Source organism: Poecilia reticulata, chromosome 4 (assembly GCF_904066995.2).
Source record: "Poecilia reticulata chromosome 4, P_reticulata-male-v2, whole genome shotgun sequence".
Taxonomy (NCBI): domain Eukaryota; kingdom Metazoa; phylum Chordata; class Actinopteri; order Cyprinodontiformes; family Poeciliidae; genus Poecilia; species Poecilia reticulata.
Genome location: NC_088833.1, coordinates 7,619,477 through 7,634,479, shown reverse-complemented (window position 1 = coordinate 7,634,479; position 15,003 = coordinate 7,619,477). Strand labels below are relative to the sequence as shown.

The window sequence follows — 15,003 nt, the reverse complement described above, 5'->3', positions numbered from 1 at the left end:
ACATTGAGCTGCTGTCACCAACGCAAGCCTCTTCTTGACCTTTCCTCTGTAAAAACAACCGAAGAGACAACAATTGCAAATTTTCTGGTGAAAAATAAACAAAACACAGGTGAATGATTATCATTACAATTTTGTGCACCCCCTGGCAATACCACGTGTCGGTATCCCCACCACTAGGGGGCGATAACGACTCTCCGTTTTCACACTGTTCCTTTTAACTCAGCACAAACTTCTACATTATTCGTACCTGTGTACATTTTGCTGGGATGTCATGTTCCACAAAAGACATTTGTGTGGGAGAGTCAGCAAAAGCTTACAGCACCTGGTATTCCCAGGCGGTCTCCCATCCAAGTACTGACCAGGCCCGACCCTGCTTAGCTTCCGAGATCAGACGAGATCGGGCGTGTTCAGGGTGGTATGGCCGTAAACGATGAACCCACAGCCACGCAGACGTTTTATCTGTCAAGAAACAGCGATGACGGCGTCACCTTTCATTTTCAGTAACAGTTTTCCGATCACTACAGGGTAACTTTGAGCTGCTGTCACCAACGCAAGCCTCTTCTTGACCTTTCCTCTGTAAAACAACCGAAGAGACAACAATTGCAAATTTTCTGGTGAAAAATAAACAAAACACAGGTGAATGATTATCATTACAATTTTGTGCACCCCCTGGCAATACCACGTGTCGGTATCCCCACCACTAGGGGGCGATAACGACTCTCCGTTTTCAAACTATGCCTTTTAACTCAGCACGAACTTCTACATTTATTCGTACCTGTGGTACATTTTGCTGGGATGTCATGTTCCACAAAAGACATTTGTGTGGGAGAGTCAGCAAAAGCTTACAGCACCTGGTATTCCCAGGCGGTCTCCCATCCAAGTACTGACCAGGCCCGACCCTGCTTAGCTTCCGAGATCAGACGAGATCGGGCGTGTTCAGGGTGGTATGGCCGTAAACGATGAACCCACAGCCACGCAGACGTTTTATCTGTCAAGAAACAGCGATGACGGCGTCACCTTTCATTTTCAGTAACAGTTTTCCGATCACTACAGGGTAACTTTGAGCTGCTGTCACCAACGCAAGCCTCTTCTTGACCTTTCCTCTGTAAAAACAACCGAAGAGACAACAATTGCAAATTTTCTGGTGAAAAATAAACAAAACACAGGTGAATGATTATCATTACAATTTTGTGCACCCCCTGGCAATACCACGTGTCGGTATCCCCACCACTAGGGGGCGATAACGACTCTCCGTTTTCACACTGTTCCTTTTAACTCAGCACAAACTTCTACATTTATTCGTACCTGTGCTACATTTTGCTGGAATGTCATGTTCCACAAAAGACATTTGTGTGGGAGAGTCAGCAAAAGCTTACAGCACCTGGTATTCCCAGGCGGTCTCCCATCCAAGTACTGACCAGGCCCGACCCTGCTTAGCTTCCGAGATCAGACGAGATCGGGCGTGTTCAGGGTGGTATGGCCGTAAACGATGAACCCACAGCCACGCAGACGTTTTATCTGTCAAGAAACAGCGATGACGGCGTCACCTTTCATTTTCAGTAACAGTTTTCCGATCACTACAGGGTAACATGAGCTGCTGTCACCAACGCAAGCCTCTTCTTGACCTTTCCTCTGTAAAAACAACCGAAGAGACAACAATTGCAAATTTTCTGGTGAAAAATAAACAAAACACAGGTGAATGATTATCATTACAATTTTGTGCACCCCCTGGCAATACCACGTGTCGGTATCCCCACCACTAGGGGGCGATAACGACTCTCCGTTTTCACACTATTCCTTTTAACTCAGCACGAACTTCTACATTTATTCGTACCTGTGGTACATTTTGCTGGAATGTCATGTTCCACAAAAGACATTTGTGTGGGAGAGTCAGCAAAAGCTTACAGCACCTGGTATTCCCAGGCGGTCTCCCATCCAAGTACTGACCAGGCCCGACCCTGCTTAGCTTCCGAGATCAGACGAGATCGGGCGTGTTCAGGGTGGTATGGCCGTAAACGATGAACCCACAGCCACGCAGACGTTTTATCTGTCAAGAAACAGCGATGACGGCGTCACCTTTCATTTTCAGTAACAGTTTTCCGATCACTACAGGGTAACTTTGAGCTGCTGTCACCAACGCAAGCCTCTTCTTGACCTTTCCTCTGTAAAAACAACCGAAGAGACAACAATTGCAAATTTTCTGGTGAAAAATAAACAAAACACAGGTGAATGATTATCATTACAATTTTGTGCACCCCCTGGCAATACCACGTGTCGGTATCCCCACCACTAGGGGGCGATAACGACTCTCCGTTTTCAAACTATGCCTTTTAACTCAGCACGAACTTCTACATTTATTCGTACCTGTGGTACATTTTGCTGGGATGTCATGTTCCACAAAAGACATTTGTGTGGGAGAGTCAGCAAAAGCTTACAGCACCTGGTATTCCCAGGCGGTCTCCCATCCAAGTACTGACCAGGCCCGACCCTGCTTAGCTTCCGAGATCAGACGAGATCGGGCGTGTTCAGGGTGGTATGGCCGTAAACGATGAACCCACAGCCACGCAGACGTTTTATCTGTCAAGAAACAGCGATAGAAATGTACATTGTGTTTCACTGTCATTTTTCCCTTCTTCTTTTTAATCGTCTTCTCCGTCACCACAATTTTTCTTATCACTAACTGACAGCAGCTAATATTGAGCTGCTGCCAGTCTCTGCGTCTCGGCATCTCTTCCACCAAGTTTACAAACTTCATCTTGACATTTCTTCCGTAAAAACAACTACATAGGCATTATTGGATTTCAACAAATGGCTTGCAGTTACCATAGACGATCCTAGCCTGTTTGGCGTCCTGTGGGAACCTCTTAGGAAGGGCCCCCAATGCAAAGTGATGGACAACCAGAGTTGGTCATCTGTGTCATCCACCATCTTTAAATAAACCAGTTAACATCCAAATCTGTAGCATTTTGTATAACGTTCTCTGCAATAGAGCTTTAATATGAAATATTGAATATGCAAGAAATTATGCTGACATAGTGTAAATTACACTAGCCTAAACTGTACTCTATTAATTTACTAAATTGTAAAGTTTAAGGACTTCAGCACTTAATTCTTGGTTTTACTTTCACTTTTCTAAATGGTATGAACTACTTTTTGTCTTGAAATAAAGACGTCAAGTCGACTTTAAAAAAAATTTTAAATCATTTTATTTGGTCATTTAAAAAAAGAAAAGACGTACTAGTTTCAAATCCTTTAATCTCCCATGGCAACCATTCTGGGTGTAGAAAACGAGCTGTATAACCGAGGACCACCTTTTCAACAAAGCTCCTTCCCAAAGCTGCAGCTGGGCTTTCCATAACTCCTTTAGACTAGCAGCAGCAGCAATTAGCAAATACCTGGTGGAACTGAGTCTTCTGAGCTCATAAGCTACTTCTCAGGGAGATTCTGAACGCTTGATAAAGGAATGTTGTTGTGATTATGTACTGAAGTCGTCAGAAAGAGTAGGAGGTTCTTAAAGCTGCAGTATTACTTTTATTTAAGAAAAAACATTTTACGTAACTGTTAAAACTGTCACCATGTCATGACAGTAAACTATGAGACTGATAATTTGAGGGACGATTGGTCTCTTCCACCTCCTCCCTGAGAAATTATTGCTGTCTGAAGAAAGGCACCGCTCCAGACCAAAAACCACCAAGCAGAGCCAGGAGGAGGGTCTTAGTGCTGTCAATCAACCTCATGTACTCATAACTAAAGGTGCTAATGGCGGAGAAACAACTTATTACAGAAAAATCTTTTAGCCGCCATCATCAGTGGCTAGGCTAGCTAGCCTAGCAGTCACGACAGGCTGTGATCGACAGCTCCAAGTCCCACCTTCTCTCTCTGATTGGTTGAGAAGTCATAAGTGCTAATGTTTTTAAAATTATTTTATCTTTGACTGTCACAATATGGTGGCAGCTTCAACCAAACATGTAAAAACATATTTTATAAAAGTTACATACTGCAGCTTTAACAGTACTTTGACTTTCATCTGACACTTGCCAGAGGGGACGATCGACGACCAGCCAGGTGACGTAGATGTAGAAGACATAGATTTACAGACTAGAAGGGGAAAAACTGCTCCATGACTGACTCCTGTGATAAAACTTCCTTTATTCACAATTAGAGATCTGTCGTTGTCATATTTACAAATACATGTTGCAAATAGTTACACCAAGAGACGTAGAGCAGAAGCACAGTTCAACACTGGTCTGAGCATCTCCGGAAACTCTCTCCCCCAATTAGAAATCACATAATAAACGCAGAGTAATGGATTATAACAAGCTGGAGCTCCCTACTGGTCACAAGAACCAATCTAGTTTTCAGTGGAATACTTTGATGAGCCAACAAGTGCTCCCTGTTGTTAACAGGTCCACATGTAACGGCGTAGAGTCATCCTATATGGCAAGCCATTAGGGACAAAAAATGGTAATGTTTTTTTTTCCCAACCCGTTTCCTAAACAAATCGCATAAAATTACGTTGGGTAGTCACCAGATCCCCATCAAGAATGCGTTTTGAACGGCTCCTGAGTGGCGGTGGGTGGAGGTCCAGCTTTTCGATATTAAAGGCTTATTTAAGAATGACAAATTGCGCAACATTCATTAACTGGGTAAAGGTTTTCCCCTTTCTTTCTGCTGCTAAGGTGGCCATGAAAATCCACTTATAGGCATAAAATCTGGAAGAGTTTTCATCAACCCAAGGGGATTTTAACACCATTTCTTAGCCAGACATGTCTAAAAAAAACATTTGGCCCTATTGGCTTGCCATAATCTGAACATTTGGATATGCGCTTGGGTTAATATACAGCAGCAAACGTACAACTCTGCAGTTTCCTTATACTGCATGTCTAAATTAAGTCATGGCTATGACAGGATTCCAGGAACTTTGTGGGGTTGCACAGCTGCTTTCTCACTTCTGTTCATCAATCCTCTAAAACCTGCTTAGAGGAACAAATGATCTGCTCTCTTATAAAACAGCTGGATTCATATGTGAATGTAAAATAAAAAAAATAAAAAAAAGTGCCAAAGTTGTGTGAAAACCAGACGAGGTTTGAAATAATCTTGATCACAACGGTTTTTGTGAATCCTGCAGGTATGAAATTCTCCTCAAAGTTCAGTTTAATTGGTTCTTAAAATGAGTTTAGATGCTATAACATACTGGTCAACATGTTCTGGAAGGGTAGTTACGGACGGATTATTGGGGGAAAAAAAATAAATCTGACTGATTATTAGAACAGAAAATAAATGTTTTGCGGCATAAATTTGGCTCTGATTATTATGTATCATTTTATTTTTATAATTTGGGACATTTTTGCATCTTGTGAATTCCTGGCGTGCCGCAAACTATCGGTTAGGAATTGGCCAATTTTCTCTTGATCAGTTCAAATGTTGAAAAAAAATCTGAATTGTCTTTAATGATGTATTATCGATATATTTCCACAGACAGTATGTAACCTTATTCTGAGTTGAATCCCTAATAAATACATGTCAAGTTATGATTAGAAATGTATGCTTTGATGCATATAACAGAAATATTGATGTAAATATGTCATTTTCTATTAAATCAAATAATCCTCAGTAGAAAGAAAAAACAACATGGGAAGCAGTCAAAGTTGAAATCGGCAGGTCAGACCTCACAGAACAGCAGAAATCAATGATTGGTGCATAACTAGTAATCAGTCCATGGTCTCAAACATAAGCAGGCTCAGATGTTTCCTTGTTCATTAAAATGTACACATGAAAACAAAACTCTTAACTCAAATGCTTCTTGCGACGAACAAAAGCTGGCTATGTGCTGGAGGTGACGGGACTCAAAGATGGCAGAACATCTTAGAAAATACAAGATTTTTTAGGGTATGTTTCAAATTACTAGGCAAGGAAGCAGGAGTTTGTCAGACATGTTGGAGGAAAACAAGAAGACGTAACATGAGGTACGTGAAACCACAACATGAGTTTTACTGATCTGTTTGATCAGAAATGGGATTCCAGCAATTCCAGAGAAAACCTCACTGAGCTCTTTTTCTGTTTTCTACTTATCCAGATGAAATATCACAACATCGGCCATGTTTGGCCGTTCTGCTGCCGTAAACCTCTCTGAAGCGGGCTGCAGGGATGCGCGCTCATTTCACAGATTTGCTTACAAGAACTTCCGGATTAGCGGCCGCCAGTGTGCTCCCTCCCAAACACACGAGCACGGACATTAATCCACCGAGCATTTGGGTCAGATTAGATAAAATTTCACTGTGGGACACTCATTTGAGCTTTAAACATTTTACTTAAAAAAAGGCACAAACTACAATTTTCTGGTAAATTATTTGGATGTAAAACAAACAAAACAAGAAATCGAAACATCTTCTTTTCCTTTTTAAGCCATGAGCGCAGAGATAATCATCCTAGATCAGTCTTGACTTTAAATTTTAAGCCTAAAGTTTTTCCACTGTAATTGTTTTCTTTCCCAAAAGTGCAATAAAAATGAGAGCTTAGTATCTGCTTTCGCTCTTTCTTCCACAGTACCTGAGGCCAGTGACTGCGCTACAAAGACCACGTTGAAGGACGAGAGGAAAGAACCGAACTCCAGAAAACTACGACATGAAAAGAAGCGTTGAATGCAGGGTTGGAGTCTGAAAACTGAGGATTAACTTACAAAACAAAAGAAAAAAAGAAAAATACATAAAAATCAGATTCAGTTTTAAAGATGAAATGCTTCCTGTGTCTCTCAGATTGAACATCAGCATAGTTCACCTTTCACCTTGATCCCAAAATACACACAGAGAAAAAAAAAGGATAAAAAAAAAGAAAATTTAATTCCTACGGAGCAGATTTCTTTCACTTGAACCACCTGAATAGTTTCCCCTGATCGACAGCTGATCCAAACGTTCTGCATGGAATCTAGAATACAACAACTGCTTCAAACAGCATCTTTTTTTTTTTTCTTTTTTAAATTCACGCCACTGTATTCGAGTTTCATTGTTACAGCTTTTATACGCTTTTCCTCGAGCTCCCAGTTGTAATGCAGGTACGCTTAGAATTAGTCTGTAAAAGAATCAAAAGTCTCTTGTGGAGTCAGTAGGACTGCAACATTCCTTCAACTCGGCAGGAGCCGTGGGGAGCGCCGAGAACGAGAGAGAGAGAGAGAGAGAGAGAGAGAGAGAGAGAGAGAGAGAGAGAGAGAGAGAGAGAGAGAGAGAAGGGGCGAAGGAAGGAGGTACATGGTGGCGGCCTGGAGGGGAGGATGAGCAGGGACGAAGGGGGCGGGGCCTTTTTGTGTAGTTGCTTCCATTTAAAACTCGACAGTGACCACAATGTTTCAAGTTGCCTCCATCCTCTTCCTTCACTTGTGCCTCTGGAGGGCTTTCCTCTTTCTCCTTTTGAAGAAACAACAGCACCTGCAGGGAAACGGTTACAATTAGACAAACAGGATCTCTGCAGTTAGCATCCTGCATTAGCATCAGCTAAAGGACCATTTCACAGCTTTAAACGAGTCTGGACTGCATTTGATCATCTCCAGTTCAAATTCTAACACACCAACATGTCGGCCACCAGGTTCTCTACGGACAAGTTGCTCACAGTCATTGACTACCATGGTTCTTTTAGCTGTAAGGTTGTCAACTCGTAAAATCTTAAATGTATAAGTGATATATAAAAGGAAAAGCTTTAATACTAAATGTAAACAGGAACTAGAAAATGTCCAATGAGATCACATTTTGCAGATCATGGGAAACAAATAGCGAGGGAGAGAGAAGTGGGTCAGCTATGCCAGTTTGACTTTGACAACCTTCACAAGTAGATGTGCTGCAGGAAAATAAAATAGCTAATAAACCACAGCTGATGTTCAGATGATCAATTATTAATGATCGCAAAATAAAACATCAAGCCTGAAATCATAAAACAGTAACGAACTGAGGTTTCTGTTCTTTGTGAAGGAAATATTTACATGTTTTCTGGTGTCAAATACTGTTACATTAGTGGAGCTGTTGACAGATTGTTGCTATGACAACGTAGACCAGGGTCAAGCAAAAATAATCTTGAGATTCACTTAGAGCACATGTGTCAAACTCCAGGCCCACGGGCCAAATCTGGCCCGCTGTAGCTTTACATGTGGCCCTCTAGACTCCAAAGTGCATCAATAAGTCTCTCCAGTTTTTCACAAAACTGCAAAATTCACACAAAATCAACAAATTAAAAAAAAAAAAATTCTGATTTTTACAGCAAATGTTTTCAAAATTGGTCAAAAACATCGAGTTTACGTGACTGCTGCCTCAGTCTTATGATGTCAAGTTATATTCTGTAAATGACACAGTGAGTAATAAAAAGTCACATTTAGCATCATACATTAGCGCAAATATTGAAAAAATGTCCAATAAACATTTCTGAATTGGCACCACAAAATCTGTAATTTTAAATGCAAAAGCCACTAAAACACTCAAACTCCTGGAGGAGCAGCCATCTATTGATATTTTAACAGTTTAATTGTTTTATCAATTTTTTCTGGCTCAAAATTAAGATGAGTTTGACACAACTGACTTAGAGCTTCAACCTATGATCTAATGGAGAGAGGATCCGAAGTTTTGGTAATAATTTAATTTTTTTTCATACTTGGTTTCGTCAACCACGTCAACCTCAGTGGGAGCAGTGATGGGAGCGTTGGAGTGTCCGGCCGTGGGGTCGTCCGTGTTCAGCTCACCGTTCGTTGAGCTCATCACCTGCAGCGTTTCAAAGAATAAAAAGGGATATCAGACTTCTCAAACACAGACGACTGGAAGACAGGGATCATCGTTAACATCACGTTACGCAGCTGGAGAGAAGGACCGTCTAATCTGGACTGAAGCGCTAAAGCAACATTACAGACTAAAAATTAAAGCTGGTTCATATTCTTCCTGTTCATCCTCTCCAAAGAGAAACTCTACAGTAAAAAGTAGCTAATTCCTCTTTCCTTTGTGTTCAACAGATTAGCGCTTTCCACGAATGACGGCTTCATTTAAAACCAATCAGAATGGTGCAGGTGTCACAGCCGTCACCTGATCTGCATTAGAACCGGAGCTGGAAAGAAAGAGAGGAAGAACAAGATCTACCTGTTTGGAATCTGCATGTGAAGACAAAACACTGACAAAACCTGCAGCTCTACCAAGCAACACTAGGTGGCGTATTTGTCCCACTTCAACAGTGGAGACATGGGACTTCTGGGAAAAACACAATGGGACCTAAATTATGGATTAATGTCCATGTTTGGGCAGCAAAAATACTTCAGTGTTTCAGACAGTTGTTCTTTTTTGTCACTCATAACAGAAAATTACACAAAATTAAATTGATCATCTGCTTAATGAGTTTCAGGTTTGAGATCTTTTTTAATCATGAAGTTAATTTCATCAGATGCATCTCAATAACCTAGAATATCATGAATTTATTTTAGTAACTGAATTCAAAAAGTGAAACTCATTACAAAGAGTTTGAATGTTTTTGTGCATTTATTTCAGTTTATGTGATGATTTTGATAAACTGATGAAAATTTAACTATTGCAGAGTACAGTAGTCGTTTTTAAACTCAATGAATATATTGTTATTAAGAAATGTCAGCCTACTGTACAGTTTGTACCCTCAGTACTTCTAAGGGAAGGCAATTAAACTTTATTAGCACCAGCAGGTACATTCCTCTTGAAGAGAAACACTAAAATATGTTTACATGTAATTATGAATGCATTTCTCTTTTGGGATCAAAGTATTTCTGAATGCAAAGCTCTGACTTTGGTCACATTTAATTAGTAGTGTGCACTGAGTATCTGGACCCTCTGTGTTATCTCTGTTGCTTGTGCGATGCTTTCCACCACACTTTTTCCTTCCACTAAGCTTTCCATTAAGATGCTTGGATGCAACACCTCCAAATGGCTAGCTAACACTTATTTTTTAAGTGTCAACAGAGGTTGGCAATTTGGACCTAAAGTTTTGTCCTGACATTTAGTGGTTCTGTTATGATAGCAGTAAAAGTGATGAGCTATTTATCACTCATTTTTAAAATGTGACTGCATGACACAGCAATCACAGATCCACAAACACAAATCCTAAATCCATTCTGAAAATGCATCTATTCTCCTAATTTCTTTAGCAAAGAAAATTTCAGTAGTTTTGTTTTGGTTTTTATTTACATTATTAATTTTTGGTATTTTCTGCCAATTTCATAATAATCTTATTATTTTTACTAAATTTTGTTTTATTTTCCGTTTTATTGTTTATCTATCTGTGATATTGTGAAGCACTCTGTTCAGCTGGGGTTGTTTTAACTGTGCTAAATAAACTTTGACTTGACTTCATTTGTAATATGCTTCTTTAGGACACTATTCACATAAAGACGTGGGATTTGTATCAATAAACTGCACACATTAAAATTTTGTGACATTTTCATTGAAAAAACAGTGGAGAAAATAACAATATAAGAGGGTTTTTGCTCCAGTCTGAACTAAAGACGTCTTATTTATTTGAATTTTTTTTAAGCAATTCTTAAAAACGTGATTCTATTAATTGATGTCATTGCTTGTATTTAGTTTTAAACTTGTGCATATGTTTTCTTTTGCTTTTTACTTTTGTGTAACCAGGATGTTGTGTTGCAGATTTCTGCTCAGGTCGGTTTTGAAAATGAGATCCGAATCTCACAGATTAAACGAAGGAAAGACTAAACATCATTACTTGGAATTTATTGTGATGATAAATCCAAATTCTTATCACGATAATTGATGATTTTCTGGGAGGATATATTCCTGCTATCGATACGAGTTACTTTAATATTAGTTTTAGGTCAATAAAGTCAAGCACAAACTGCTGCTGTTGCTACCCTGAACACAGCTAATCCATCAAAAACCTGATCATCATTTATTCATTTATTTTTCCTAAACATCCCAGTTGTTCTGTGTTCCTGATATGTTTTTATATTTATTGAGATATACGTATTTATTATTATTTTATTCAATTATTTGACTTGTCTTTGAGAGTTGCTGTATTTTAAATTTCGTTGTGCTTTCTTCGTCCACAATGACAATAAAATAATTCTGACTCTTTAGGTGACATTCTGGTTTAACGAGATGCACCTGTGCGTCATGAGGTTGGGACATCACCGGACATCGTCTTTGCATGGCTGTTTGCTGCAAGCCGCCTAGAAGCAGGGGAGCTTTTATTCAGCAACATGCAGAGCACACCGAGGTTCAAAGAGTCCGATTGAAAAACACGAGCAACAAAGAGAGCGTCTACTGGCAAGCAGGCAGGTAGGCAGGCAGGCGGGCGATGTGGGTTCAGTGGGAAGCAGGGGGGAAAGTCTGTCACAAAATTACATGCATTCATGCATTAGCCATCAGAGCAGCAGCAGCGGTACCTGAACAGAGCCCCCCAGCCGCTCAGCTGTGAGGTGCGACCCCAGAGTCTCCTTATTGGTCACGGGGGTGGGCTGAGACTCACTTCCTTTGGGCTCAGGTGACTTGATACAAAGCAGAAAGGGTTGAGGCAGGAAGTGGTGAGAATAAAGGGAGGGGTCAGAGGTGAGGGAGGAGGAGGCCATGTGAGGGATCAGGTGTGGGGGGAGTAACACGGAGTAAAGGGGAGTAAATGGAAAACAACAACAAAAAAAGAAAAGTAAAATTAAAGACGACATCTCCCAAGCAGAAGCAGGCTTGTTAAGACAAACTATGTTAATAGAGGAGTAAAGGGAAGCAAAAATTTACTTGAAGCATACAAATAAACTCATGCAGAGGTAAAAAGAACAGCCTCAAACTTGATTTTCCATATAAAAAAAACACAGCAATCAATCTTCTCAGGTGATTTCATCGCAGGACTAGTTTTGCTGCAGCTGAAAACTTATTTAAACTTTTAATCAGAACTAATTACTACAGAGATGCAACATCTTCTGAGTCATGGTCAATGTGCACAGTGCAGTAGGCGGCGCTTTGCCAGCGTTAAAAGATGGCACGTTGTTTCCAAGCCAATCACATTAAACCAAAGGCAGTAAAAAAAAAAAAAAAAAAAAAAGAGGGAGGGAGAAGCTAGAGTCCACTGTAATAAGTCAGTCATAAAATGAAATAAACTCCTCAACAGCGCCGCGGTAAACGATGACTCAACAAGCACAGCAACCTTATCTGCACCATTATTTATGACAATCAGCCATCATTTATGGATGTTTTGTGCATAATAAATCTCACAAATGATTCCCCGCCTACGCATTAAAAATAAAAAAGGGTCAGATTGCATGCTAACTTAAAAACGCTGTCACACACTAAGCATGTAATTAGTCATCACTGGTATGAACAATGCAGTTTGCATTTTCAACTCATGCAATAATGACTGCTGCTTAGAGAGGCGGGAGGCCTGCACAAAGTATTCACACCCTGAACTCTTCCACGCTTTATCCCATTACAACCACAAACTTTATGTGATGGACCAGCAGAAAGGAAGTGGAAAGAAAACAATGCTTGGTTTGTAAGGAAGGGGTGTCCAAAGTGTGGCGCGTGGGCCATTTATGGCCTTCAATGTGATTCTGTGTGGCCCTACAAAAATGTTACATCTTTTATCAACCATGACTTTTTTGTGTTTTTACTTCAAGTTAATAATGAATAGGACAATTATGAAGATTTAGGTGATAAACTGAGCTAAATAAAGACAAAAAAATCCAAACATATTAGAAATAAACGGATTGGAATCATACCTGGCAGAGTTTTTTGTGTCTCTTTTAAAAAAGAAAGTTGTTAGATTTTATGTTTTACATCTACAATAACCTACATCTCCCTTTTGTACGGAAATCTGACTTAATTCATTTTATTTGTATATATAAAAAGAAAACATTCTAGAAAAAAGAAAACAAAAGAAACAAAATTTACGGCTGTCTGGCTAAGTTGGCAGGCCAGACAGAGAGAATCACTAAGAGAAGAAACCAAAAGGCTCATGGTGACTCTGGAGGAGCTACAAAGATGCACAGCTCAGCTACGATAATCTATCCAGGGTCCTACAAACCTGACCTCTATGGAAAAGTTTTCAAGAAAAAAAAAGCCACTGATGAAAAAAGCAATTTGAACATCTTGGGAGATTCTCTAAGACCAAATATTTAATTTTTTACATTCTAGCTTAGAGGCAGAAAAAATACTTTAATCTGGGGTGAAGCTTCACCAATCTAGCAGAATATAAACCCTAAAGATGCAGCTGAAGTTACAAAAGGGACAGTTTAATCCAGGGTGTCACATCCAGGCCTGGAGGGCCGAGAAGGCCTGCAACTTTCAGATGAGCCCTGAAACCCGAATCCAAAGGCTAAATGACCTCACCTGCATGCACTCAGGTTCTTCACAGTCCTGCAGATGCTCTAATTATTTGATTCTAGCCCTCAAACTATTAAACAGATTAATTGTGATTAATCGATTAATGAAATAACTACTAATTTAGTAATTGATTAATTGTTAATCGGTTTACTCAAAAAATAAGTCTTTTACTGAAAGAACAACAACCTTGGATCAATAATTAAGCCAATAGTGTAGAAAGAATATAAACATTTTGTATTTAAGATGAAAAAACCAAACTTCTTGATCTGTAAATTTGTTTTATCCCGATGTCCTTAAACTCCTTAAGTGGCAGTTTTAGCTTCACCTGATTCAAATTACGTAAAAAAAAAAGATCAAATTTTAAACACCTTTTAAAATCCAATTATTAACCAGTTAATCCAAAACATAATCAGATTAGCCCTACACTGCATTAATACTCAGGGCTCAGTTTTTAACATTGATGTGTTTTAGCGGCAGATGCATCCTTTGCTACAAATGATCAATTGTTTACTAATGCTGTCACTGCATTTTAGGCAATAAAATTTTAATCTTATGTTTATTTTCATTTGTTGTGTATTTTTTTATGGTACAAAATAAGCATAAGTGGTTAAATGAGAGATATGCCATTTTTTTTCAACCGATTAATTGATTGTCAAATAAATAGTCAGAGTAACTGATTAATCATCAGAACAATCAATTAATCGTCAGAATAATCTGTGGAATACTCCATTACTAAAATAATCTGTAGCTGCAGCTTCATTTGACTTTATTGTGTTTTGAAGCACAAACGCATCTAGAAGGAGCAGGAAGCTTCATATTCACATATTTGAGTTGCTTAGTCAAAGTCTAGGCCTTCATCCAACTGAGAATCTGTGCTGGAAATCGCTGTTCACCTACACCATCCATCCTGTTCGGATGAGCCAAAATTTAGATCTTTAGATGAGCGACGTGAGAAACGACACCAAAAAGCTGTAATTAGTGCATGCATGCAGCTTTACCACACAATGCTGTGGCTGTGACCTGACAAATCATGAAAAGGTTCAGGAGGTATAAATACTTCTGCATGGGAAGCCATAAATGATGCCTTCTTTCCCTCATGACTGAAGATATCTACATTTTTTCCCACTTCAGCATTTCGTTATCGTATTTCTTGCTGTCTGATAAGGACTCTGTAAACAAATCAAACCCAGCCTTGTTCTCCAAGAAGCTGCTTGTTTAATCACACTACACAAGTGGTCCGGCGTGGAATGAGGACCATTCAAGTAGGTGGGCTGGATGAGGAGCTGGAAGCTGAGGGTCTCACCTGGTTTTTGGTCTGCTGTTGTGCTTTGTCTCTGCTGCTGGGCGGTAGCGTTGTGTCACTGGGGATGGGGCCGATCGGTGTGGGCTGCAGGGAACAGAACATGCACATCGGGGATCAAATCCAGGCCGTTTCTTCTGCTCTGACGGCAGAGGAACAGAAAGCGGGGAGATGAGGCACTCACGAGAGATTTGCCGACCCAGTCGTACTCGTAGTCGAAGATGTAGCCGTTCCTGTCGAACAGATCAGTGAAGAGCTTCCGTAGGTAATCGTAATCTGGCTTCTCAAAGAAGTCCAGCCTCCTCACGTAGCGCAGGTAGGTGGCCATCTCTTCTGTTACAAAACACAAAGCAGCAGCCAATGAGAACGCAGCAGAACAGGAAG

The 15,003-nt window shown here is 40.0% G+C and overlaps 1 protein-coding gene and 5 non-coding genes across 12 annotated transcripts in view; all 6 read right to left on the bottom strand.

The window, feature by feature from the left end:
- Positions 1 to 310: 310 nt before the first annotated feature.
- LOC145551555 (5S ribosomal RNA) lies at positions 311 to 429 on the bottom strand. Its single transcript, XR_014087425.1, has one exon. It is a non-coding gene; the product is annotated as a 5S ribosomal RNA (ribosomal RNA).
- Positions 430 to 839: 410 nt separating this feature from the next.
- Positions 840 to 958, bottom strand: LOC145551554 (5S ribosomal RNA). Its single transcript, XR_014087424.1, has one exon. It is a non-coding gene; the product is annotated as a 5S ribosomal RNA (ribosomal RNA).
- Positions 959 to 1,369: 411 nt separating this feature from the next.
- On the bottom strand, positions 1,370 to 1,488 carry LOC145551553 (5S ribosomal RNA). Its single transcript, XR_014087423.1, has one exon. It is a non-coding gene; the product is annotated as a 5S ribosomal RNA (ribosomal RNA).
- A 410-nt stretch (positions 1,489 to 1,898) lies between these two features.
- On the bottom strand, positions 1,899 to 2,017 carry LOC145551546 (5S ribosomal RNA). Its single transcript, XR_014087418.1, has one exon. It is a non-coding gene; the product is annotated as a 5S ribosomal RNA (ribosomal RNA).
- A 411-nt stretch (positions 2,018 to 2,428) lies between these two features.
- Positions 2,429 to 2,547, bottom strand: LOC145551534 (5S ribosomal RNA). Its single transcript, XR_014087407.1, has one exon. It is a non-coding gene; the product is annotated as a 5S ribosomal RNA (ribosomal RNA).
- A 1,582-nt stretch (positions 2,548 to 4,129) lies between these two features.
- csnk1g2b (casein kinase 1, gamma 2b) overlaps positions 4,130 to 15,003 on the bottom strand; it is a 47,560-nt gene continuing 36,686 nt past the window's right edge. For 4 of the 7 annotated variants that reach the window (XM_008415126.3, XM_008415127.3, XM_008415128.3 and 1 more), the window contains exons 9-13: positions 14,804 to 14,952; positions 14,623 to 14,706; positions 11,393 to 11,494; positions 8,632 to 8,738; positions 4,130 to 7,421 (exon numbers count right to left, since the gene is read on the bottom strand). In XM_008415126.3, the coding sequence (XP_008413348.1) occupies positions 7,367 to 7,421; positions 8,632 to 8,738; positions 11,393 to 11,494; positions 14,623 to 14,706; positions 14,804 to 14,952 (497 nt within the window). In that variant the 3' untranslated portion in view covers positions 4,130 to 7,366. The remainder of the gene's footprint in view (positions 7,422 to 8,631; positions 8,739 to 11,392; positions 11,495 to 14,622; positions 14,707 to 14,803; positions 14,953 to 15,003) is intronic. The other 3 variants (XM_008415131.3, XM_008415132.3, XM_008415133.3) reach the window with 3 other exon arrangements.